General features: G+C 42.3%; 1 protein-coding gene across 2 annotated transcripts; it reads left to right on the plus strand.

The window, feature by feature from the left end:
* Positions 1-829: 829 nt before the first annotated feature.
* On the plus strand, positions 830-25,537 carry CENPC (centromere protein C; the record flags this gene model as incomplete). Of its 2 annotated transcripts, XM_081836280.1 has the most annotated exons (17): positions 830-989; positions 3,648-3,694; positions 4,066-4,133; positions 5,377-5,471; positions 6,340-6,439; positions 6,782-6,911; positions 7,208-7,399; positions 8,430-9,770; positions 10,966-11,036; positions 12,072-12,137; positions 13,396-13,500; positions 15,914-16,003; positions 16,814-16,903; positions 17,284-17,438; positions 20,373-20,463; positions 22,310-22,382; positions 25,392-25,537. In XM_081836280.1, the coding sequence occupies exons 1-17, from the start codon at positions 978-980 to the stop codon at positions 25,405-25,407; spliced, it is 2,742 nt and encodes a 913-aa protein (XP_081692406.1). In that variant the 5' UTR covers positions 830-977. The 2 variants fall into 2 exon arrangements, with proteins under 2 accessions (XP_081692406.1, XP_081692407.1); XM_081836281.1 differs by lacking the exon at positions 25,392-25,537 and having other exon boundaries at positions 22,310-22,386.
* Between the last annotated feature and the right edge of the window lie 1,311 nt (positions 25,538-26,848).

Here is a 26,848-nt window from a genome sequence, read left to right on the forward strand (position 1 = left end):
ACCAAAATTATAAAAGAAAATTCCTTAATAATAATAATAATAATGAAAAAACCTGAAAAACTACAAAAAAATATCAAAGTACATGGCATAAAACATAAGTCACTATGGGAAAAAAAGAAGAAGGATGAGAAAGAAAGGAAAAGGAAAAGGAAAAAGGAAAAAAAAAAAAAGGAAGATGAGCCAAAACACAGGAAAGCTCATCTAGGGTACGTTTCCTTCAAGGTCACAACAGATCATTATTCTTATCAATTCTCTCTATGTGCATTCCAAGGAATCCCTCATCTTGGTATCAGGGAACATTTCCCTATGCGGTATTTTTTAATACACACACATATAGAAATACATATATTTCTATGTATCTAATCTCACCTTTCTCAGGAGGAGGAAGTTAAGGAAACCTCTATTTTTAGTACCACTTATTATTTGGCTTGGAGACCTTGAAGATGGTTTAATTTGGTTATTAATCATCCCCCCTTTTTATTATTATTGTTATTTTTGGAAAATCAATAAATTGTTATATATCAAATTGTGAATCAATAAATGGTTATATATTAAAAATTTTGTTATCTATTAAAAAAGAAGAAGATTCAACCCCGCCGGCAGCCTCCCCCCCCCCCCATTTCTCCAGGGATGCCCTTTCCCACTCGCCCCCCTTGCCGCAGCAAACCCGCAATATCGCCTTCCGCGCGCGAGTCTATCCCACAGAAAAGGCGCCGTAGATCTCTTCTCGGGACTCAGGGGCGGGGCGGGGAGGGAACCGCCTCCGCCTCTCGCTTTCCTTCCCTCGTCGCTGGCGCCGCCGCTGACCCCGCCTCCTCCGATGACGCCACCACCCCGCCCGGCCAATGAGCGGCCTCCTCCTGCCGCCCGAGGCGAGCTTTTGAAACGGGGGTTGAAGGAGAGGAAAAGTCCCGCGCGGCGGAGGCGGCGGCCCCTCCCCTCCCGGCTGCCCGAACGTCGCCGCCGCCGCCGCCGCCATGCACTCCCTGGTAAGACGGGGGGGGGGGCGGTGAGGGGGAAGAGGGAGGGGGAGGGGTGGGAAATGGGGGGCAGGGAGGGGGGTAACATGGGCGCGGCGGGGGGGGCATCTTTCTCCCCCCCCCAAAAAAAATCAAGGAAATAATTAGAAATCAATACTTAAATAACTGACCAGTCGCCCCACCCTCCCTCCCTCCCTTCCCCCCCAATATAAATCCTGGCAACGCCTCTCGTGAGGCGATTTCGCTCGTGACAGCCTTCAGTTTCGCCTCAGTTTCGCCCCTCGTTCGACTGGATTCGAGCCGTAAAAGTTCGCTTGACGTAACATGGAGCTAAGTAACCTATAGTGGTTTCTTTCTTTTGGGGGGGGGCTGCCAGTGGTTACTAGGATGTCCTGACTTCACTATGGATATCTATCGCCCCTACCCGCCTTTTCTTTTATTATTATTATTATTATTATTATTATTATTATTATTATTATTATTATTAAACTGTGGGTCATCTCGTTCGCATTTTGGGCAGATTGTTGTTGTTATTATTATTATTATTAAACTGTGGGTCGTCTCGTTCGCATTTTGGGCAGATTGTTGTTGTTATTATTATTATTATTATTATTATTATTAAACTGTGGGTCGTCTCGTTCGCATTTTGGGCAGATTGTTGTTATTATTATTATTATTATTATTAAACTGTGGGTCATCTCGTTCGCATTTTGGGCAGATTGTTGTTATTATTATTATTATTATTAAACTGTGGGTCATCTCGTTCGCATTTTGGGCAGATTGTTATTATTATTATTATTATTATTATTATTATTAAACTGTGGGTCGTCTCGTTCGCATTTTGGGCAGATTGTTGTTATTATTATTATTATTTTTATTATTAAACTGTGGGTCATCTCGTTCGCATTTTGGGCAGATTGTTATTATTATTATTATTATTATTAAACTGTGGGTCATCTCGTTCGCATTTTGGGCAGATTGTTGTTATTATTATTATTATTTTTATTATTAAACTGTGGGTCATCTCGTTCGCATTTTGGGCAGATTGTTATTATTATTATTATTATTATTAAACTGTGGGTCATCTCGTTCGCATTTTGGGCAGATTGTTGTTGTTATTATTATTATTATTAAACTGTGGGTCATCTCGTTCGCATTTTGGGCAGATTGTTGTTGTTATTATTATTATTATTAAACTGTGGGTCGTCTCGTTCGCATTTTGGGCAGATTGTTATTATTATTATTATTATTATTAAACTGTGGGTCGTCTCGTTCGCATTTTGGGCAGATTGTTGTTGTTATTATTATTATTATTAAACTGTGGGTCATCTCATTCGCATTTTGGGCAGATTGTTGTTATTATTATTATTATTATTATTAAACTGTGGGTCGTCTCGTTCGCATTTTGGGCAGAATGATTCCGGCTCCAACGTTTTTCATTCTACAACCTGAGCAGATTTAGTTGCAGGAAAGTTGGAAGGGAAGCCAAGCCAGCTCTTTGAAAAGGGAACAAACATGGATTTGGGTCGTGTTTACATTTTTAAAAACAGCCACCAATATGGACAGGTGGCATAAAATAGCAAGTGTCCCTGAGACGGTTCTCATATATATATGTTCATGTATACAGTATATGAATATCATCATCACATATGAATAACTACATATATCATGAATATCATATATCATATCATCATATATGAATAACATCATATATATATGTTCATATATATATATATATATATATATATATATATATATGATGAACATTTTGTCACTAATTGTATAACGAAAAGGTTTAGTAGTGGTAGTAAAGTTATAGACATTTAGTATCAGTTTTGTGGTGTGTGAGGAAGTCATTATTTAGTAAATTTGTACCAGATCTAGTACTAAATGCAAGGTGCATCTGGAAAAAGCTCTGTGTTCATTTACTGTCTCATCTGATTTTTCTCCTGAAATATTTACATCGGAGATGCAACAACCCACTTCATCCGCATAGAGGATGATGCCCACTTCCGAGAGTTTGTATTCTTTTGACTTCATGGTGTTGCCTCATCCTGAAGTTCCAGTCGCATAATATATAATAAAATGGATAGCAGACATCCATACCTGGTTCTGCTTGCCAGATTAAATGTCTTAGAAGATTTACCATCAATTGAAAGTATACCAGCTGAGTTAGTATAGATTATAATGTATGCTAAAACATCTTTCTGCCGGAGGCAGAGCAAGAAATAAAAAGCTCGTCGCTGAGACAATGTATTTAGTACCCGAGGTGAGTCAAGTTATTTTGGCACCTGACGTAGAACATCCTACAAGTGCCTCCCTTCTCCCGTGAAGTGAAAATACAACAATAATTAAAGAAATAACAACTTGCTGCCTTTTCATGACACTCTAGCTGCCAGAGGCAGCTGCCTAACGGCAAGTCAGGTCCTATCACTCTTCAAATACAGGACAGCTTTTTCAAACTGTTCATTACTGAATGTATAATTTTACTTCTTCTGCTGAAGCTGGCTCTTCCTTCACTATGATTCTCCAAACTTATGCTGTTTGTGTGCAGCCTTGAGTTGCCTTGATTATGTTTTGTATAGCTTCGTGGCATATGATTACTGCAATAAATATTGTCATTTTCAAGAAGCATATTCATAAGAATTATTTCTTTTTTGTCATCAGAATCACTTAAAAGATAACTACAGAGCAAGATACTGCAACAAACAAGGGTAATTAACTTTTGTTTATTAAACTTCTATTATTCTGAAGCAATCAAAAATGTGGATAGCTTTCAATAGTTGTGTGTCTCATATGTCAGTATTTCATATCAGCCAGGATCAAAAGAACTGTGCTACTAATTCCACACACCTAAGAAATTTGATGATTGAGCTTGTGTTTCTTGAACATATCCCTACTCCTAATGAATAGTAAACCACTTTTCAAATAGAGTTCAATCATTGCATATCCCATCATGAAATCAAATCACTGTTGTTTGACTGCTTTGTATAAAGCAGCATTATCAATATGCTGAGAAGGCAATATTTGCAGGTTGGAATAATTTTTGAAGTCACTCATATCATTTGTCTTTCCCCCCTGCCAGTCCAAATAAAGTTCCTGATATAGAGCAAGGAGAAAATGTATTGAAATATATACAAGACTGCTTTACATGTAAGTTACCTGTTTTGTGAATCGTTTACAGTGCAGTATGCAATATGTGAACTGTTCTGAAAAAAATAGTTTGATCATGATTCCACAAATTGTGGATGGGATTGGTAGTGAACCATTATTTTCGTGTCAGCTATAAAGTTCAATCCCACTACAATAAAGCTTGCCACAGTTTCTGAACCTATCAGATTCTGTAGTCAGAACCACGGGCCAAATCCACAAATTCTTCACATCTTGTTTGTACCAGAACGTATAAATGCGCTGTGTTTTAAAAGCTGTTTTTAAAGGGCTGTTTTAAAGGGCTACAGTAGTTTAAATTCCTGCCCGTGTGCCACAAAAGTGAAAAAGAATTCCACATTTCCAAGAACAATAAGATTTATGGTGCCTTAAAGATTGCAGGATGTAGGCAATCTCATAGGCAACTCACTTGGTTCGTTAAAAAATAAATAAATCTTAAATGCTAAATTAAATACAGGTAGTGAACGTTTTGAGTGGGGTTTGTGTTCCTGATCCCCACATGTGTCAGCAAAGTGCATGTAAGCCCACTACGCCCCTATTACACCCCTTTCTGGCCACTTCCAGCGTTGGCACGATGCACACATCAATTGGATGTGCCTGAAACGGCTGTTGCCTGTATAACCAAAGGCAAAAGAGGATGTGCTTGTAGTGGTGTAGGAAGACATGAATTGGGAGCCTCTCTGAGCTTTCTAGATCAGTTTCTCTCTGATACTTGTTAAGGTTCTACTACTATTGTTCAGATGTCACAGTAAGCTATGGCTTAGAGAAACATGAATAAGTGTGTCCTCATGGACTCATATGCTTCCTTCTCCCTCTTTCAGCATGGCCAGAAAAATAAATTTGGAAGCTCTTGCTTTTAATTACCCATGATTTATCATGTCATCAACTAATTCATGGTCTGTAAAAAGCTGCTCCCTGCTGCTGTGCTAAGAGCCCAGTCCTAGGGAGAATGAGATGTACCCAAACCCATTAAATTGGGGGGGGGGGGGGCTTGCTGAGCTCTGTGTAGAATTGTCCCACAAGCTTCATGCCACACAGTCGTATTCCTCTTGAGGAATCTTACTCGTTATATTTTCCACTCCTGGCAGGTTGGCAAACACAATTTTTAATCCCTCAAAAATGGCATTTTGACTTAGGATATTTGTGCCCTTTCTAGCTAAAAGAACCAACGAGCGGGTGCTACTAGATTTTTCTACTTAACCATTTCCCCCCCCCCCAATCTCTTTAGCTTGTGCAGAGGAAAATACAGTATGCTCCCCAAGCATATCATGTTGCTCATCCCCTTGCTCAGACTTCAGTCAAACTCTATCTCATGGGAGAAAGGTAAGCTGTTTCTCTTTTTAATATGTTTTTTTTGTGATTGTCCATGTATCCATGTATGTTATGTCATTTAACATATCCAGTCACGTTTGGTCAGCTGAAGTTGATTCGATTGAAAAAGTGACACTTCTGTTATGCTGCTGGTTTAAAATTTTCTTTTTCTTTGTTAACCCGTGTTATTCAGACATGGACATGGTGTTATTGGTGGTTTATTTGATAACATTACCCCCTTCAGCCCATATAAGCTAATCTAAGAGCCCACATGAGCTAATCTGAGGGAAAAGTGATTTGCAGACCAGAGCCACGGCTGCCTTGAAAAGAAAATCCTAGCTGCTGTTCTGCTCTGTTGGATTTGTAACATCTTTAATGGTTACTAATAAACTGAAGCTGAATTCAGACAAAACTGTGGGTGAACCGTTGACCAAGTGTTGGTATCATGATATTGGTTTCACAATTTTTGACCTGGCAATATATTGCGACTTATGATATGTGTGTGTGCGCTATGCCTGACACAAAAAAGATAAGAAATGTGGCAATAGATGACTCTTTTGGAGTTCCACAACTCAGAAGGTGCTCTTGCTAGTGATCTCTACTACCTCCGTAACTTACCACGTCGGTTAGACTCATGAAAAATTGGGACAGTTCCATGACTACTGCAGGAGCCATGAGCTCCTTGAGCTGTTCACAACAGTGTAGCCTCAACATGGATGTTCACACTGTGTGTTTTTTCTCCTGTATTAAGATTGATATTGTATAAGATAGCCAGCATAGGCAGCCCAAATCTCAGAAACAACATTTTATTTGTGAAGCTTGTTTTTATTGTGTTTATTAACAGTGTATTTTTCTATTATGTTGCCCTTTTGATTGTCAGGAAGAACAGATAGAGCCAGAACCAAATAAGATTAACTATGTGCAGAATGTATTTAATACCAACATCTTACCATCAGAAGAAGAAAATGACAGGATTTCAGGTGGGCAGCATGATTTTTCAACTGGTAGTCATTTGGGTGAGGATATTAAAACATCGGTCTTTTGTACGTTAATGCTACCAAAACGTACTGAAGTACAAAAAAATTGAAATTAAACATAGATCATTTCCAGATAATTTGAAAAGTGAACGTAGCAGTTCCGATCTCTGCTTTGTTTCCATTCCCCATGTAAGAAGTGAGGGAAGTGGAAGAGAGGTGAGTTTTATTATAAAAAAATGTAGGGGTAGCACATTTCAGTCCAAAATTTCTGGGGGCAAGGAGGTGGGAGGGGAGCTAAAGAACAGAACTATTCTGTTTATTTGGTTTGTTCCACCGTTAAAACAGATGTGGCAACGTTAAAAGGTGCTGAAACACCAAGCAGTGAGCATGTGGATTCCATAGATGAGGATGTCCCGGTGATGTTCGGAATACCTGCTTTCCTGAATGAGGACAAAGAGAAATCTCATACGGAAATGTAAGCTCTGATAAAAGTGAAATATTGTGCAGCAATATTTATGTTCCCACTTAACATCACACTGACAAGTAAACAAATGGCCAACTTCTATAGTAATTGAAGGCATACATGTTTGGACTGGCTTGGAAGAAGGACTTGGTTTTGTCTGAAATGGTGCACTGGGTTTCAGAGGTTGTTTCAGAGTATTGAGATAAACCTGGAAGACCAAAATATCAGTGTGGCTTAATTCACCCCCAAAATTTGGTTGCATCTTTATTTTTATTTATTGGATTTATATCCTACCTTTCCTCCCAAAGGAGCCCAAGGTGGCATGAAGAGGCACCTGATAAAGATTTACAGAGCAGCAGAGATGCTAGAGAATCTGAGCAGCATCATGCAAGGAAAGAAACAAAGGAACTTTCAGCATGTTTTGCTATCTCTTCCTGTCAAAAGAAAATACCAGAGTCTGTAGCATCATTAGACGCCATGACAAGATCTTCTAAAGAACGGTGAGATATGTTTTGTACTGGAAGTATAATATCACTGTATTTTAGTTTTGTGTAAGGTGTTTGAGCATTTGTAATTTGAAACATAGGCACCGAATTATGTTGGCATCCGTCTGTCTTGGGAAACAATGGAGTGTGCCTCTGGGGGTGAAGTTAAATCACTGAGTTAACAGGAGTGAAGTGATGTCCCTGGGGCACAAGCCTGGACATTGTGTATGCTGCCCAAACAACAAGACCTGCCCCCCCCCCCGGCCTCGTTAATTTATTTATTTATTGATGGAATCCCTTATATGGGATTTTGTATATAAATTTTCCCTCGGCTCTTTTTGCTGGCCCATGTAGGACCAGCATGGATAGTTGGCCCCGGTAAATATTTGACGTTTTCTGTCCTTATGGCTTTGATCTATGGGTACCACTAAAGCAAGGCTGCATTTTAAACTGTTTTCTAACTTATATTTTAATCAACTGGTTTTCGGTTTTTCTTTGCGTTTTTTGGTTGTTGTTTTTAAAATGTTTTTACTGTATTTATATGGCCACCCTGAGCCTGGTCTTGGCAGGGGAGGGCGTGGTATAAATACAGTAAAAATTTATTATTATTATTATTATTATTATTATTATTATTATTATTATTATGCCAAGGAGTAAGACATGAAATGGGCTTTCTGGGAAATCTATAAGCTGTAAGTCTTAACCAGTCAGAAAGCAGATGGAAGGAAGGAGGAAGTGGGAGAGAGGGAAAAATGAATGTTTTGAAATCCCGACGCAAGAGTTCTCGTGGCCGGCATTTTCCTTCCCTTAGAAACTTTAAAACTTGAAGCAGATCAGAAGCCAGGGTACCTGATTTGACCTAAACCTTTTGAAGTTTACTTAGAATAATACAACATGAAATTGTTACTGATTTGGAAAATATCTGGGTGTATTCTCAAAACAGAAGCATCTCTGAGAATAACATTTGGGTTATGTGGGGTTGTTTTGCTTTCTTTCTTGCTGTTGGTGATATGTAAGCAATCACGCACCTACCTTTCCTTCCCAGAAATACAGCCAGTATAGAGCCAGAAGACGAGTGCGAGTTTGTTATAGAGGAATCATTTGGATTGAGTTCTACATCCTGGATTTCAACATCCCCAAGGAACAAAAAGCAACAGAAAGTCAACTTAATACCTGCATCGTCTGAAGGGAAAAAAAGAGCTAAGCAGCAGAGTGTCAGAAGACAAAATAAAAGGGCACCAGAGAATCTTGTTACACCAGCACCGATAAAACAAAGCAAAGCGAAGTTAATTAACGCTGCTGAAAGAACTGTTAACGGAATGCAGAATGTTTCAAGGACTAATGAAAGAATCCCTGTGGAAGGCGGCTGCTCGCCGCTAACTGTAAATACCATCCAACAAGTAAGAAAGCAAACACTTTCCAAAGGTGAGCCATCTGTCGGTATATGCAATGAGGATTGCCAAGTGTCTGCAAGTGGAAGCCACGCAGGGGACCTTCTGTTTTTACAGGAGCAGGACCACGATTTTTCATTGCAGCCACAGGCCATCGTAAGTACAACCCAGAAGTCATCCCAGTGTAAGCGATCTATGAAGCAGAGCTGCTCAAAAGTTAAGCCTTTGGTGGTATCGCGTGATGAAGGCTGCCAGGATTCCTCAAGTCCTGTAGAGCTGCACTCAGAACGGATTCATTCTTCAGGCCACGATGTTTTGAAAGCGCCATCGTCTGCGATAAGTACAGGTGAGCAATTACCTTGCAGTAAAAAACCTATGAAACAAATACATTCAAAAAGGAAGCCATCGGTAGAAATTCACGAAGATTTTAGGCAAGAATGCACACCTGCAGCTGTGTCCCCACAGAGGCGTCAAAAGTCTATAGACGCTGAGGTTCCTGCTCCTGTTCGGGGGCGGAAATTATCAAAGCGCAAGCAGTCCATTACACATACAGCCCAAAGGTTGTCACGCAGCAAATCAGCTAAGAGGCAAAAGCCTAAAAGAACGTTGTCTCAAAAAGATTTGGAAACCCCAATGAGTATTGTTAAAAGACCTAGAAGGAAAAATAAGGTGCTGGTTTCGAGTGAAAGCTCTGAAAGCGAGCATGGAGGAGAAGAACAGTGTGGTGAAGAGGGTGAAGCCACTGGAGGAAGTAAGAGGGTGCCGGTTTCAGAGCCGATCTCAGAAAACGAGAGTTCTGAAGGGGGTGGAAGCCCCTGTGAACCAATAAGCGAACCAAGGAAGACTTTGCCACGGGAATTAAGACCAACTTCCTTAGCAAGTGCTCAAGAAAGTGGAATTGTCTTCTACCAAGAGGATTATTCTGAACAGTATGTGGCAGAAAAAATATTAAATACTTCTATGGAACGAAAAAACAGCAATACACGTTCCTTGCAGTAAGTGCTTTAATCCATTTATGTTGCATGTTAATTTGACTCCGGGGGTGTATAAATATTAAATCAATACAATGGGCCCTTCACTTAGGCGTAATTTACTAATCAATCGTGACCTTAGGTGCATGGCCCAAAAATGAATAAAATAAGTAAATGGGGGGGGGGTGAGAGTGGTGGAACCTGCCACAGAAAGAGCTTTTAAGTCCTTTGCCTCACTTACTGGGTTCTGGGATGCTCGCAGAGCCTTCGTGCCTCCTTCCTAGAGGCCAAGAAAAAAAGTGTTACCTTTCTTACCTGGCTTTGGGAAGGTGGTGCAACGGCTCTGGAAGTGAGTCTGGTAAGCAAGATGGAGGGCAAGGCCAGCTTCAGACAAGTGAGGGTGGTCACGTAGGGTTATTTTTTGGAGGTGGGACAGTCCTGGCTTATTCAATTTTGCCTTTGCTCATAGTAAAGGTAAAGGGACCCCTGACCATTAGGTCCAGTCGTGACCCACTCTGGGGTTGCGGCGCGCATCTCGCTTTATTGGCCGTGGGAGCCTGCGTACAGCTTCCGGGTCGTGTGGCCAGCATGACTAAGCTACTTCTGGAGAACCAGAGCAGCGCACGGAAACGCCGTTTACCTTCCCGCCGGAGCAGTACCTATTCATCTACTTGCACTTTGACGTGCTTTCGTACTGCTAGGTTGGCAGGAGCTGGGACCAAGCAACGGGAGCTCACCCCGTCGTGGGGATTTGAACCGCCGACCTTCTGATCGGCAAGTCCTAGGCTCTGTGGTTTAACCCACAGCGCCACCCGCGTCCCTTGCCTTTGCTCATAGAGCCCACTATATGTTCTTGCTGCAGTTGATGGCGTGTAGTACATGGGTTGTGTTTCTTCCTTTGCTCCTAACCTAGAATTTTATAACCATATCCAAATCAGTTTCAGTCCTGCAGTTCACCCTTGATGCCTTAGGCCATGTTTAAGGTTATGAAAAGCAATAGAATTGAACCTAGGGAAAAGTTAAATACAAGAAACCCTTGAGTCCACTCTAATAGCTCTTGATAAGTTAACCGTTTCTTGTTGCCTGTCACCTTTTTTCTATTAAACACTTCTTGTTTTTACATACAGTTTTGTTTAGTATGGTACTTTTAATCTGCATGGATAAATTGTTTTGATTTTTTTGCTCTCTAAGGCTTTTACCATTGTTCTTTTCTTTTAAGTGGCCCTGTTTCTAAAATTAAAACTTCTTCAAAACATCATATTGCTGTTAACAGGGAGGAGTCAACATCAGGTATGGCTTATTGATTGGTCTGGTATGCTCTTTGAGTTCTTTTTGCGGTATATCTGTGTACGTAATTGTAAACAGACACATACATGTATGTATTCTGTGCCAGTAAATGGCGCTTGCGTCCTTCAAGCAATAACTGCTTGTTCCTTGATGAAGCAGTCACAGGCCTAATCCTGAAGAGGCAATTGAACTACCACAGCCCTAACATTGTGTCTCATGTTTGGCTTCGCTTGCTTTGTGCTGGCCTTCATTGTGAGGTAAACGTTAGCCTCTCCTTTGAGCATTCAGTACAAAGTTTTCCAACTTCCAGTGTTTTCTTGCAGTCACTGTGACTTGGGCTAAATGTATGCCAAGTCCCAGCTTTTGGGGAGGTTGTGGAAGAACTTTTAATCATGACACCCTCTTTAAAACGATCTATTTTCCGATAATCTGGACCTCTTGGACTAAACATGTGCCAAATATCAAGGCTATAACACACTGAAAAGTACTCACATAGTTTTGGTGCCCCTTTGAATGAGTCGGTCATTGAAACCCAGGGCATCATGTAGAGCAAGTGGGGCTGATCAGGTCCTCTTCAAATGTTATACAAAAATTACTGTCTGGGACCAATGGGAGCCGTAACTCAAGGACATATGGAGAGCACCACATTGACTACCCGCATGTAGAAAAATATGTAAATCAGTGGTGGTAAACTGCCAACATGTGGTTAGCACACTGGTTAAAGATGGACCAGAAGATCAGGTAGATCCACGGTTGGAAAATGAGTAAAACTGCGCTCACCAATGGTTCCTACAGGGCTCTGTTCTGAGCCTGCTACTCTTTAATATTTTCATCAGTAATAAAAGGGTAGAAATTCTACTCCAGTGGATGGCTCAAAGCTGGGAGGTAAAACTGACTGATTTTACTGTGTTCTGTTGTGGGTTTGATTATGATTTTATTGTTCTATGGTTCTTTCAGTTAATTTGTGTTACCCCTCTGCTGATTGGAGGGAGGGGTGGGATATTAAAAATACGAATTCATTTGTATTTTACTATTTAGATGAATCTGAGGACTTGGAAGCGGAGGAAGGTGTAACTTATTTAAATGCACTGAAGCGCAAAATGAGTAAGATTTTTTTCTTTTAAATGAAGACTGCATCAAATGAACTCTGATCTCTCTGTCTGCAAGATGGCATGTTAAGAAGGCCTATCCCCAGTCTTAGAACTGGGGAGATATATATATAGAGAGAGAGAGAGCGCGCGCGCGCGTGCGCGCGCATGCCTGCCTGCCTGCATTTATTCTGAATTGGTGCCAGTGATGGCTGCTGTGGCAGTTCACTTAGTCATACAGCATGAGGACACTGTCCTAGTGTCCTGTTTCTCACACAGAGGGCTGGGACCCCCCAGCGGGCCTTAGACTGCTTTCAGGTTGGCTTCAGCGCCACAGCTTGCCTCATGCTGCCTCACATTCCTTGGTTGGGCCAACGTCAGTACCAGCAGCTCACTGCATGCTGACTAAAGGTCGTCAGGAGACAGAAATGGTGAGAGGTGTCAGTTCTCCGCAGGCAAAGGGCCAGAGAAGATGTTTCCACCTGCCACCTACAGTGGTGCCTTGCAAGACGAAAAGAATCCGTTCGTCTTGCGGTTTTTTCGTCTTGCAAAGCAACCCTATTAGCGGCTTAGTGGATTAGCGACTAAGTGGCTCTTAGCGGCTTAGAAAAAGGGGGGGGGGCGAAAAAAATCGCAAGACTCGCAAGACATTTTCATCTTGCGAAGCAAGCCCATAGGGAAATTCGTCTTGCGAAGCGCCTCGAAAAACGGAAAACCCTTTCGTCTAGCGGGTTTTTCGTCTTGCAAGGCATTCGTCTTGCGGGGCACCACTGTACTTCTAGATGGCTCTGCTCTTTTAAAGTTAGGCCCACTTAATCACTGTTAAGGAACACATGAGAGGACAGTGCAAGTACTGATTGAACTCTGTAAAAATTGGTTAATACAATATGGGGTGGGAGGAACTCTCCCCACAGTTGTGTAGTGGCTGTAGTTTTGGACCTTTGAGTGTGCAGATATCATTTAAACTGCTGGTTCATAAAGTTTGGTAGCTGACCTTGACTCTCTCAGCCTCTCTAACCTATTGCAAAGTTTAAAGTGGGACTGGAGGCAGATATACTGATCCAAATTCCATGGGTGGGGGGGGGAGGGAGGAAGAAAAACAAATAATAATTTTCTAACACTGCATTAAAGTGCATCTATTATTTTAAGCTGCAGGATTATAAAGTGTGTGGCAGGTCCAAACATTATTTTCATCCTTGTATGTGTGTTCTTGTTCCGCTTCTGGGTTTTTACCCAACCTAAATCTGCTTCTCATTACCTGTCTTGTTCATTAGTATTGCCTTCCAACACGCCCAATATTCGCCGGACCAAAAGAATGCGTCTTAAACCATTGGAGTACTGGCGAGGAGAACGTGTGAAATATAAGATGAGACCTTCAGGTGTGAGGTTCTATACAAAACTCATATATGTTATCTGGTTGTGGCAAATGCAATGCAGCCCTATGTGCTTGTTGGGGAATGCTTTAAAAGTAAAAGTCAGCTCAGTGTAAAAAATAAATATATATTTTGTCATGCATGGCATTGTAATTTCTTTTTATCTCATTTCTATAGCTCTATATATTCGTGGTTTCCCTTGTGTCAGGAAGAGTGGTGGAGAATGTTTTAGCTCTGCCCCCTCTATGTTACCTCACTTTGAGTGCTTTATAGCATTCTTCAGCATGTATACCAGTGCTCTTCAAATACCATATTTTTCGCTCTATAAGACGCACTTTTCCCCTCCTAAAAAGTAAGGGGAAACGTGTGTGCATCTTATGAAACGAATGCAGGCTCCATGGCTTCAGCGAAAGCTTCGCTTTGCTTTCGCTGAAGCTAGGAGAGCAAGAGGGGTCGGCTTCAGGGATAGCCTCCCGAAGCCTCCGGAGCACAGCGGGAGCTCCCGCACCGCCCCCTCTTGCTCTCCTGGCTTCGCTTTGCTGGAGAGGCGCTGCACAGCTTTCCCTCTCTGCGCAGTGCCCCTTCAGCGAAGCAGGAGGAGAAATGGAAGGGGCTCCGTTTCTCCTGCCACTTCGCTGAAGGGGTGCTGCGCAGAGAGAGGGAATATTTTTTTTCTTGTTCGTCCCCTCTAAAACTAGGTTCGTCTTATGGTCGGGTGCGTCCTATAGAGCGAAAAATACGGTATGTTGAACTCTGGCCACTTTTGCACTTGCTCTATTGCCCTGACCCTCCCAATATATTGGGAGATATCTCTTGAGCAGGCATATACACAAAATGCCGCTACAGCTTTCATTTCTGCACAAGAATAAAGTCTCAAGCTGTTTCTTCTCAGCTTGGTAAAGAGAGAGTTAACAGCAGGCATGCAACTCTCTCTCTTTAGATAAGCCACAATTTATGAACATATTTTTAACCCACAAGCATAATTTCAATATCTCATTTTATTCCAAAGAAAGTATACAGCTTAATTAGCAATTTAGGTTTTGGTAACATGTCTGTGTAGTTCCTACAAAGAGTAATAGTTTATATTTGATCTTATTTCTATTATCAGTTGTCAATATTATTTTTACTTTGATGATAGTGTTTTTAATCAAAATTATTGTGAATGTAATCAAAAATGAATGCAGTAGCTAATAAAGCTAACATAAAAGAGAGGCGGTAATGATTAAGAAATCTGTGCGCCTCCTGCTTCGAGAAGAAAATTCTTATTTGTAGAAGGGAGCTAGAATGGGAAACTAACACATTAAAGTAAAATGGAGTCTGACCACAGGAGTGTCAAATGTGGAATTCTCAGACAGCGCTCAGTTTGCCACAAGTAGGAGTCATTTTAAATCCAGAAAACCACCCCATAAACTTCTTCTCTTGCCCAGTATCAGTTTGAGAGGTATGATCAAGGAATTGTGAAATAGAATCCTGGGAAGAGGCACTTAATACTGAACTGTGTTTCTTGTAAGACATCCTTACATCTTGTAAGTTGGTCCCTTACCCTTCCCGCCCCGACCTGGCCACAGTGATCCATGCGACGGTCACCTCCAGGCTTGACTACTGTAATTCGCTCTACGCGGGGCTGCCCTTGAAGCTGTCCCAGAAACTCCAGCGGGTGCAGAATGCTGCAGCGAGGCTCCTCACGGGGTCTCTGCCATGGGAGCATATTCACCCAGTGCTTTTCAAGCTGCACTGGCTCCTGGTGGAGTACAAGGTCAGATTTAAGGTGCTGGTTTTGACCTTTAAATCCCTTCACGGCCTAGGACCCTCGTACCTACAGGATCCCCTCTCCCGGTATACCCCACGGAGAGCCTCAAGGTCCGTAAATAGCAACACCCTAGTGGTCCCGGGCCCTAAGGAAGTTAGATTAGCCTCAACCAGAGCCGGGGCCTTTTCAACACTGACTCCGGTCTGGTGGAACATTCTGTCTCATGAGACTAGGGCCCTGCGGGATCTGATTTCTTTCCGCAGGGCCTGTAAGACAGAGTTATTCCGCCTGGCCTTTGGCTTGGAGCCAATTTGATTCCCTCCCTCCCTCTCTTTTTTCTTTTCCTTTTCCTGCGATGAGGCTACATTTTAATATTTTAATGTTTCAATATTTTAATGCTGTATTTTAATTTTGTTTTTAAGTTGTAATCATTCAACTTGTTTTTATTATTGCTTGTAAGCCGCTCTGAGCCCGGCTTTGGCTGGGGAGGGCGGGGTATAAATAAAAATTATTATTATTATTATCCTAATGGGAGACCACTTTCTTCATTGGACTTGATAAGAACTAATCTGCTAGTGGTTCACCAGTTATTCCATCATCCCTTGATTTACACAAAAATAACCTAAGCTGGTTATGAGAAATGATTCCTAAAATTAATTGTTATTTCAGGTGGCTTTGTAGTCGATGGGGTAATATCACCTGAACAGAGAGAACCCAGGAAACGAAAACCTAAAAGGACAATACCTCTTCTGGAGTTTGGTATGATAATCACTTATATATGTATATGGGGGGCAGTGGAAAAAAACCCCATGTATACTTTATTAGATAGCAAAGGTTCAAATGCTACTTTTAATATTAACAACTTATTGTATAGTATCCTGTGTGCTCAAATGACCTTGTTGGTTCTGACCTTGCAACACTCTTTCCTTTTTCTAAAGAAAACTTCCAAAGGATAAATACTGCACATCACATGCTAACTGGTGTTCTTAATTAGAATATGGATCTAATTTTTACTTTGGCAGATAAAGATAGCTGTGAAACCTCTTCTCTACTAATAGTAAAGATTAATCAAAGGAGTCTCTATATATGCCCTTAGCTTTCTTGAGTTGACCAGAGCAAAGGCCTTAACAGTATTATGAACTTACTTGAGTCAACTTGCGGTAAATTCACAGCCCTTCACTGTCTAAGATCTGCTTTCAGTGACCCACAAATAAGTTTGCCAGTTCCAAGCATATTTCTTAATCATAGGATCTGCCTCAGTCCAAAATATGAGGTTGGTGGGGGCACATCTCTTAACTTTTTGCTGGGCTTTGGCAGAGGTAAACAGCCTCACTGCTTTCAAGTAGTTTCTAAGCTCTGCACAAGTACTCCTGATCAGAAAAGGAGCAGTGACTTAGACAAACTGCAGCTAGAGGAGGATTTCATGAGACTTGCAAAGAACACTTACAACCTGCGTGGACTTAATCCTGAAGACTATTTATTCCAAAAGCTCACATCTAGAAGTGTAGTCAGGTTGAATGAACACTATATGACCTGGGATCCAATTCTGTTTGTACTTCTGTTTTGCAGACGTACCCGACGACTCAACTGTTTCCTTAAAAAGTCTTTCTCAGCCAGCTGTTGTGTTTGATAAAGATACCAATAAAGAGGTTCTTCTAGGTGAGTAATGTGGCACAGGTTTAAAGGTATGAATAGCAAGTATATTGAAAACTTGCTCTGTGGCCGTTTCAAGAACCATGATCTGCATATACTCTCCCCCCCTCCCCATGCAGAGCTGCTTGTATCATTCCTTTGCTTTTCATATTTCACTTTTTGAATACAGTATACTTACCTTAAATATTACAACTCTCTGATTTTGCCATTGACTGCAATGCAAACTTTCAGTGCGCTGCAGAATTTTGCATGATTACCTTTTGATGAAGTAAGCAGGTTTTTGCATACGACTAAGATAGCACATGTTATATTGCAGTGTACATTATCTGACCCTGTCATCGCCTATGAATATTAAGTCATGTATTTATGTTCCGGTTTTGTTACAGACTGTGTGAGCAGGAGTAATTCACATTTGCTTTTCATCAATGATGAGACGGTGTCCATATACAAACAACTGAATACCCCTTTCTTTTCTGCCGGCAAACTGATACTAAAGCCATTAAAAGAAAAGGGATTTCAGTATTCCCACACAGATACACTGGTGAGTATACCAGAAATTGTAGATGTTTCTGCATCATGGAATTGTTAAGTTCTCATGTTTTTCCTATGTATGCTATTGTAATGGTTATAAGGGGTTGCTTGTGCATAAGTTACCGTCGCTGCTGGCTAGATTGCCTGGTTAACCTTGTCTCGGCTGACAGCCCTTCACTCCGTGGCCATTCAGTCGCTCGCAGAATCCGTCAGTGGGTGTTTCTTGAATCTCTTCCAGCAAAGAAGTTGTTTGACGCCAAGTCTCCTCCTACTCTCCCTGCGCTGAAATCTTCTGCGCAGGGAAGGAGTGGGCAGAGGTGTGCCCGTGCTCTCCCCACTAGTTTCGGGCGAAGAGTCTTGGAGACCCCTCTCCAAATCCCCCATCTGCCCCCCTTCTCTACTGGCATTGCGCTGATTTCCTTCCCCAGCCGATGGGCTTCCTCTCTCCCTGCTGGGCCCCTCTCCTGCATCGCTTGAGAGCCTTGCCTCCACCTCTGACTCTGATGTCAGTTCCCTGACAGCTATCATATTGGTATTTTGCCACTTTTGTTAATATTCCCTCTTGTGAGATGGAGCAACTGTTTTTTCTCAGTTGTCAATCTGCATCAGGCATGTCCAAAGTCTCTTTCGGGGGCCTAATTCGGCCTGCTGGTCGGTTCAGTCCGGCTCCTGTGGCAGTTTATTTCCTGGAGCAATTTTTTTTAAAAAAAACCCTGAACAACTTCAGTCCTAAAAAAAGGTTAACAACTTTGGTTGGCCCTTTAGTTGGCCCTCACGGCCCTTCACTTTATCAAATCTGGCCCTCTTTGGAAAAAAGTTTGGACACCACTGATCTACATGACATGTGCATTTCTGTGGTCAAGTATCTCAAGGCTCTGCAGGGCAAAGAATGTGCTGCGACACTTGTATGTATTATGAAATCTTAAATGATTAAACAATCCTATAAGCCCCCAACACCTGCTTACTGAGGAGGCTGCCCATTATATTTTTGCTGATCCTACTGCAAACACAACAGAATTACAGTGGTGCCCCGCAAGACGAATGCCTCGCAAGACGGAAAACCCGCTAGACGAAAGGGTTTTCCGTTTTGGAAGTGCTTCGCAAAACGAATTTCCTATGGGCTTGCTTCACAAGACGAAAATGTCTTGCGAGTTCCTGCGGGTTTTTTTCCTCCCCCCCCCTTTTCTAAGCCGCTTATCAGCTGATCCGCTAAGCCGCTTAACAGCTGATCCGCTAAGCCGCTTATCAGCTGTTCCGCTAAGACGCTTAACAGCTGATCCGCTAAGACGCTTATCAGCTAAGCCGCTTATCTGCTGATCCGCTAAGCCCCTAAGCCGCTAATAGCGCTAATCCGCTAATCCGTCAATGGGCTTGCTTCGCAAGACGAAAAAACCGCAAGACGAAGAGACTCGCGGAACGGATTCTTTTCGTCTTGCGAGGCACCACTGTACATACCTTGGAGGAGGCTGCTTGCCGCATCTCTGCATGAGTCATTGCTTTGGGCTTCCAGTCAGGAGGCATGTTTGATCTAAACAGCGAGTTTCATGGAAAAAAGAATTGGGCTTTTAATGAAATCGGGAAATAATGTGCCTCAGAAGTTTGAGATACCCTGACAAAGGGTATCGATTTCCTGTGCTGATCCACCATCCATTCAGCTGAATGCAGAACGGTGGAATCTTTTTCTTTTAATTTTTATCTAGTCCGAGTGCCCATCACTTTTAAACAGAAAACAGATTGTCACTGGAATTTACAGGCTAATCACAGTCAACGTTTTACAGTTGAAATCTGAAATGCATTTGCAAAAATTCTATGGCTGATATCTAGTGACGTCTGACTGCTTGTGCAGCAGAAATCCACCTGTGCAATGGGATTTCTGGTTTCTCTTTTTTTTGCCCTTCCTGCCCCCTATGTGCCCCACAAATCTCCAGAGGATCCCTCAATCCTCTGAAACAGGTATTTGGTTGTGCAGGGCTCTGGGGGCAGGAAGCAGAAAAATTAGAAGTCCCATTTTTGAGTGGGTTCTTGCTCATGCTACATTGAATCTTGCACTATGCCTTACATATGATAAAAGATGGAAAATATATTTTTTAATTTGTGAAAACTAGAACTCTGCATTTTAGTTTGTTGTTGTTGTATCACATGTAACAGTTACACAATTACAAAGGAAAAAAACAACTGCAAACAATCAGAGTCACTTCAGAGTACACCAACAGAACTTTGTCAGTGTATATGTGCCAAAACCATCACAATCTTAAGAAACACAAAAATAATACATTTTAGTTCTAAGATTGCTAGTTCAAGATGTTTTGTTAAGAAGTACATAAGTCAAATGGCTTCCTGTGGTAGACCCCCCCCCTTTTTTTAATGCAACAAGGAAAAATATTGGAGCAGTCTCTGGATGGGATTGTGGCAGAGATAACTCTGCCCCCTCACCTCTTTCATTAACAAGGCAAAAATGACTGTACATGTTAATGAATCCATCACACTCTTTGCAATGCATGGTGTATTTACTCTTCGCTTTCCCATCGCCATAAGCTTCTGCTGCTGAGTTAATAATTCATTACTTTATGGATTTCCCCTTTGAAGCAAGGGCAGCTTGCTTTTTTGTTAAAAGAAAACGTATTTTCTCTCATAATGCAATGCCAGCAGGTAAAGCTGTACAGAGATTGGATTACCTCCCCAGTGTATTGATTCTGTAGTGGCGGTGGAAAGGTCTGTCGTAGGAAATTGCTCAGGATATTGGTTCCCTTCAACCACCCACCCACCCCTTCAGGAGAGCCCAGGCATTCACAGCACCAAAAGTATCCAAAACCATTGTTTGGGTGGATAAACTGTTGTGCTTTTAAAAGCTGGATCTACTTGCTTTTAACAGCCTGATGATACTTTACTTATACAAGTTTTAAGATGAAAAGTGAAGTAACGTTTATGGCTTTCCTTTCTGAAGGTTTTTCACATTTCTTGTGGAAAGCTCCTTTTGATGCTGTATGACCAGTATTACCGTCTGACTGCCGGAGACTATTTTTTTATCCCGCCGGGTAAGTGTACTGATTATCTGCCAAATGATGAGCGTTTTCGAGAGGGGGAAGGGCTAAGGTGAAGATGAATGCAGAAGGGGGAGAATAAGGGTCTATGGAAGGAGATGCTCCTGTTTTCTTGAGCAATGTTGGGGCCTATGTTGTGTCTGACTCTCTGGCACCCGGGACGGGACGCCGAGGGGCGGGGCGAACTGCCCGGGGGTGCATGTGCAACGCCTATACGGAGTGCGCATGTGCAGCATCCCGTACAGAGTGCGCATGCACAGCAGGCTGTACGGTCGCCATGTGAGTGGCTGCCCATTTGGATGTCATGCAAGCGGCGCACATACTGACTGCGTGTGCCCTCGGCTGCTCTATAGCTGGAGGGAGGCAGGGGCCATCTTGTCTCTCTCTCTCTCTCACACACACACACACACACACACCCAGAGTGGCACCCGGGGCAGCCTTCCCCCCATTTCGTACACCCCTGGTCTGACTGCATGACTAAGGGGCACTTCACGTGTTCCTTTGAAGAAACAAGAGAGGAATCGAGAGTAGTTCGGCATTTCTTCCTGCTATTCCTTCTGGACCTTCTGCAAAGCATAGAGCAACATTGGGTGTCCCTGCACTGGAAGAATGCACCTTTCCTTTATCTCTTTGCACAACACCTGGAAGGAGACCAGAGGAAGAATCAGCCGTGTTTCGTCTCCTGCTACTTTTGAGAAGCCTCCGCGTCATTCCCATTCCGCTGCCTCTGCCTTTTTGTAGGAGAAGTAAGGCAGTCAGCTGTGAAGCATCTAACCAGATGAGAAGACCTTGCCCCTCATATTCCAAGCTGTTGTTTAAACTGGGTTGATGTAGCCCTTTTGGGAGGCTGTGAGAGCAGCAGGTGTGGGGTTAGCTATTTTTACAATTAATGCTGACACTTTTGCAATTGATTATTTGAATTCAGTATAAAATGTTCTGCACTTGGATACAATGGAGGAAGTGGTACTTAGGAAACATAGTTTCGTATTTTTATGTTGGGAACCACCTTGTTATCTTTGGATGAAGGGCAGTATAGGTAAAGGTAAAGGGTCCCCTGACCATTAGGTCCATTCGTGGCCGACTCTGGTGTTGCGGCGCTCATCTCGCTTTATTGGCCGAGGGAGCCGGCATACAGCCTCCGGGTCATGTGGCCAGCATGACTAAGCTGCTTCTGGCGAACCAGAGCAGCACACAGAAACGATTTTACCTTCCTGCCGGAGCGGTACCTATTTATCTACTTGCACTTTGACGTGCTTTCGAACTGCTAGGTTGGCAGGAGCCAGGACCGAGCAACGAGAGCTCACCCCGTCGTAGGGATTCAAACTGCCGACCTTCTGATCGGCAAGCCCTAGGCTCTGTGGTTTAACCCACAGCACCACCCGCATCCCTGAAGGGCAGTATACAGATTTAATAAATAATAATAGTAATAATAAATTGAGTAAAATGACTTATATCCAAAGAACTGTGTGTGGAGCTCTAGTCACATAATAGGTCCCCTCCCCACTCACTCCATTCCCACTGTAGCCCCTAATGTGCCAATCAGAAGGAAATGTAATTTGGTAAGGCACAGGGAAGTGTTTGGCAAAAATGGGGGTGCAGGTGGGGGGGATCAAGAGCCCTTGTATTTGTACTAGATCTTTTTTAATTTGACCCAAAGACTTCTCCAGTGTCCTTTCAGCTTTGGACAGCACACTGTTAAAGTGGTGATATTTAGGAAGCAGGTCCATTACAATGCATGCCCCACCGATATCCAACTATAAGTGAAATGAAAACCATCTGATTTTTGCATTTATAAAATGGTAGACTTGTCCTATAATGGAATCACTCTGTTTAATTGTAGGGAACGTGTACAACCTACGTAATCTCTTGAATAAAGAATGTGTTGTCCTCTTCACTCAAATGAAAGGAAGCAGGTAAGAAAAATGTAGTTTCCTTGGGTTCTTTAATCTTTTCACACCCCCTCTGAGTCTCCACTGAGGATAAAATGAGGCATGCCCTCCCTTACTATTTTGCTTCTTTAAAGAAAACCCTGGCACTGGGACACTTATGAAAAGTTAAATGGATAAAAGGTTTTATTTTAAGAACAAAATTGGTAAAACAAAAGAAGTGTCAGGAGATAGAATTATTTCAAGAAACAGTAAACACACTTACACGTATATATGGCATTCAGTGGATGTTGCAGGCTTCTAAACAAGAGGGTAAACATGTAGCTTATATTTCCTTCAGTTCTTTAAAGTAAACATTGAGGTATTAAAGCTTAAGCCAGAGCTTTCAAAACTGTCGTAACACGTTACTGTGTTGGCTGCAGTGTGTAGGTGTGTCACATGAACGCTCCCTGTGCTCCTCCCGGGGCTGGAAAGGAGTTAGTTTAACCTCCAATTTGCTAGTAAAACTGAATTACCGTGTCGCGAAATGATGCATGTCCAAAAAGTTTGTCACCAACTTGAAAAGTTTGGAAAGCTCTGACTTAAGTCTTAATACTTGGGTTCTGAGGTAAGGCTGTTCTTTTTGTCAGTTTCCCAACCTTCTATAAATCTCACTGCCGAGACCAGGGGATCACCACACCCCTCTTAAATTATTTTGGGTTTATATCTGAAGTTCTGTTCCCTGTTTACCGAACTGAGACCCAAGTAGAGTCTTCCTTCACAGCTCCACTTCTCCTGTCTCAAATTCAGCTACCTATTTCTCATTTGTCTGCATACTCTCAAAATAATAACAATAATACATAATTTTATTTATACCCCAGCCAGAGCCGGGTTCAGGGTGGCTAACACCAATAAAATAAAATCACAATAAAAACATTATAGGGGGAAAAGAGAGGGATAAAAAAAAAACACAATTTAAAATACAGGTTAAAATGCAATTTAAAATGCAGCCTCATTTTAAAATAGCTGATAAATCAAGACCATAAGGGGAGGGAAACATAAGGGTCAGACCGAGTCCAAACCAAAGGCTTGCGGAACAGCTTTGTCTTGCAGACGCTGCGGAAAGATGTCAAAAGACACTAATCTCTTTCTCTGGCTGTAGACCTTTCCCCTGGGGTGGATGTTACACTCACAGCTCAGGGGCTAAACTTTTGTCTAGCTGAATGCCAGGAGCCTGGTTCTCAGCTGCTTTCTTTCTCTCTCACTGAGTGCTGTCTTTCACCTCCTTCTGCCTAGCTGTCCCTGCAGCTAGTGAGGTTGCAGCTCAGCACTCTGCCAGCTACACCGCTCTGGCAGAAATCCACTGCGCTGCACCACCAGACTCAGGTCTGTCCGAGCTTTCCGTCACAGACCCATATGTCACCTTGAGGTCCTCGGAGGAAATTTGAGAAATAAATCCGTATTGGTAGAAACTCATCAAAGATGCACCAGCAGGTGGAGCCAATAAGCCGAAGAACTTAAACCTCCTTCCATTTAGTTGCAGGATCAGATTAACAAAAGCTGCTTGGAGGGCCTTTAGACTCATCCTGCTTGCGTGAATATTAATTGGGGCTGGGTTAATGAGTGGAATGACTGGATGGTGGTAAACCATTCATTTATTTTATTTTTCTGTGCTCTTTCCATGCTTTGACAGGTGCAAAGAGTGGCTTACGGTTAAGCCTTCTAGATAAGCAATCCTGATACAGCAGGATTGCAATTTACACAGGTTTTACTTGCTCAATCATAGCATTATGAGGATGGCCCCCTAATAAACAAACAGACAGACAGACAGAAAGGAAGGAAGTCCTTGCCTATCCTTGGGGAAGCCCCCCAAACTCTTGTGCAACTGTCCCAGAGCTTGCCAAGCAAGGCAAAGGACTTTAAAGCTCTTTCTGTGAAGGGTTTTCCCACCGGAGAAAGTCCTTTAAAGCACTCTGCCTTGCTTACTGGGCTCTGGGAGGGTTGCAAGAGATCTCAGACAGCCCCGATCTTGCAAGAGCTCAAGATGGGGGTGGCTCCAGGGGCTGTTCTGACTTTGCATGATTTTCCCTTGATGTGCCATTACTGGGAATTTAGCCCTCGCAAAAGTTGCAACTGCACTGAATCCTGTTCATCAGTTGGCACCAAGCAGACTGGAATAGCTGAGGTTCACTGAACTAAAAAGGAAGAGGGAAACACTTGTTGCTGTTTTTTTTTTGCTGAGAGTTATATTTAAATACAACATGCATGAAAACAGTGGGGAAGACCATTAGAAATTTGTCAGAAGTCTTTTTTTATTTAAGTGTTTATTTAAGTATTAATTAGGAAGATTAAGTTTTTTTATGCACATAAATCTGCTTTTTCTTCTTTTATTTTTTCTTAATTTTTTTAAATTTAATTTTCTTTTTGTAGTATTGTATATGTGTGTAATTTAAATTAATAAAGATTATTTTAAAAAGAAAAAAGAAAACCGTGGGGAAGAGAGTGTTGGCAAACTGGCATGGGCAAATAAGAGAGGGTTTAGACTTTTTTAAAAACAACAACAACAGTTCCTTCTGTCTATTAAATTTTCCTTTAGCAATGAGCAGAGAGGAGGGAAAGGGCCAGCGAAACTGATTATATAGTTCCCCCCCCCCCCCAGATGTTTTGTGACCCATATGGTCTTACTGGAAAGCAGCTTATAAATTGCAATTAAAATAATAATAATTAATAATAATAAACTACATGTGAACGCACTGAGAAAATGAAAGAGAATGTCTCCATTTTTTTAATACAAGAAAGTGAAACAGTAGTGAATTACTAGTTTGTGCATCTTCCCCTGGTTTAAATTTAAGAGAATTTCTTACCATCTGTAGCATGTCAACAAAACATTTCCACCCAAATAGTAATCATTGTGTGGCTATATTGACTACAGATGTTCTTTTAGTTAGTAACTTGACATAATGTTATGAATCGCCCCATAGCCAAGTGATTTTGGGGGTTGTGGCATAGTTGGAAAATAAAGCTTTGTGAAAGATTTGTAATTTTGTTTCATTTTAGGTCCGAAAATTCATGAAGCCCACCCTTGTATCAACATTTCTTGGAGCAACTTAAAGATCGTCTCATGTGGGGAAGGTGGAACCGTCCTAGCTTGCAGCATTCCAGGCTTGCAGGACAACAAAATTAAAGATATTTTTGTAGTTTGAGTTGTATGTTTTTCTAATTATTTATATTGCACAAGTTCCCTTCTGATCTTGTCATTTCTTTGACTGAACTGATAGCTTGGCAGGCTCCTTCGGTGGCATAACTAAACGTTGCTGCAACTGCAGCTCTTAAGATGCCATCCTGCACTGGGCAAGTGGCGCAATGCCACGTCGTTATTTGGCGTGCTAACCTTCAAAGCCTTTGCTGCTGTCTTGCTGGTGTGATGCTGCAGGCAGTACCAGGCACGAAGGCAGAGCTACTCTAAAGACTGCAAAACTTCCGTAAAAGGGGCCATTTGTGCCCAGAGTGGGGGTGGGAAGGACTGGCAATGGGTCTGTATAGCAATGCAGGTGCTGAGTCCTGTGTTCTCTCCTTATCCTGCTCCGTTCAGCACCAATCAGTGCGCCTCCTTTTCTTTTGTACAGTTTCTATCTTTGTTACATAAATCGCGTGCATTAATAAAACTAATCACCCAGGTGTCGTTTGATATTTCGAAACTTAACGTTCTTAAGAAGCATAAAATGCCTTTGTCTCCCCTGTTGTTGGTTTTGCAGATTTAAGTCTAATAATAATAATAATAATAATACGATGGTACCTCGGGTTAAGTACTTAATTCATTCCGGAGGTCCGTTCTTAACCTGAAACTGTTCTTAACCTGAAGCACCACTTTAGCTAATGGGGCCTCCTGCTGCTGCCACGCGATTTCTGTTTTCATCCTGAAGCAAAGTTCTTAACCCGAGGTACTATTTCTGGGTTAGTGGAGTCTGTAACCTGAAGTGTATGTAACCCAAGGTACCACTGTATAGAGAAAAGCAAACTTGCAAAACAAACATTAAAGATCAAATTCACACTGGGCTGTGAATCCTACCGCAGAAGGGCCTGTTTCTGGCAGGGCGCTGACTCATGTGCAAGGGGGCTGGAGGCTGACTCGGGAGAGCAGGGAAGTGATTTGTGTCTTCCCACTCCCTCACCATTCCTTCCCAGAACCAGGAGGGGATGGAAGAGAGAATAGCAGAGGCAGCTTCCATGCAGGCGTAGTCTCTGGCTGCATGCATGCAGCCCGTTGGGAGAAGGTACATAACCTGGTGGAGAGGGCAGGGGGAGCTCCATACAGCACAGACCTGGGAATAGCTGCCTAGCTACCAGGCTGGTGTGAGGGACAGGACATTTTTGGGTTACTGGCTATAACTTGTGTAATCTTTTGCACAGAACAAAAAAGCCTTCAGCAAGAGCACTAACAATACCAGCCAGAAGTGCCTTCAGGAATCTTTCTAGTCCAAGAGCTAGACCAGTTTTTATTTACCCTTGAATGC

This window comes from Podarcis erhardii (assembly GCF_964252035.2).
Source record: "Podarcis erhardii genome assembly, chromosome: 13".
Taxonomy (NCBI): Eukaryota; Metazoa; Chordata; class Lepidosauria; order Squamata; family Lacertidae; genus Podarcis; species Podarcis erhardii.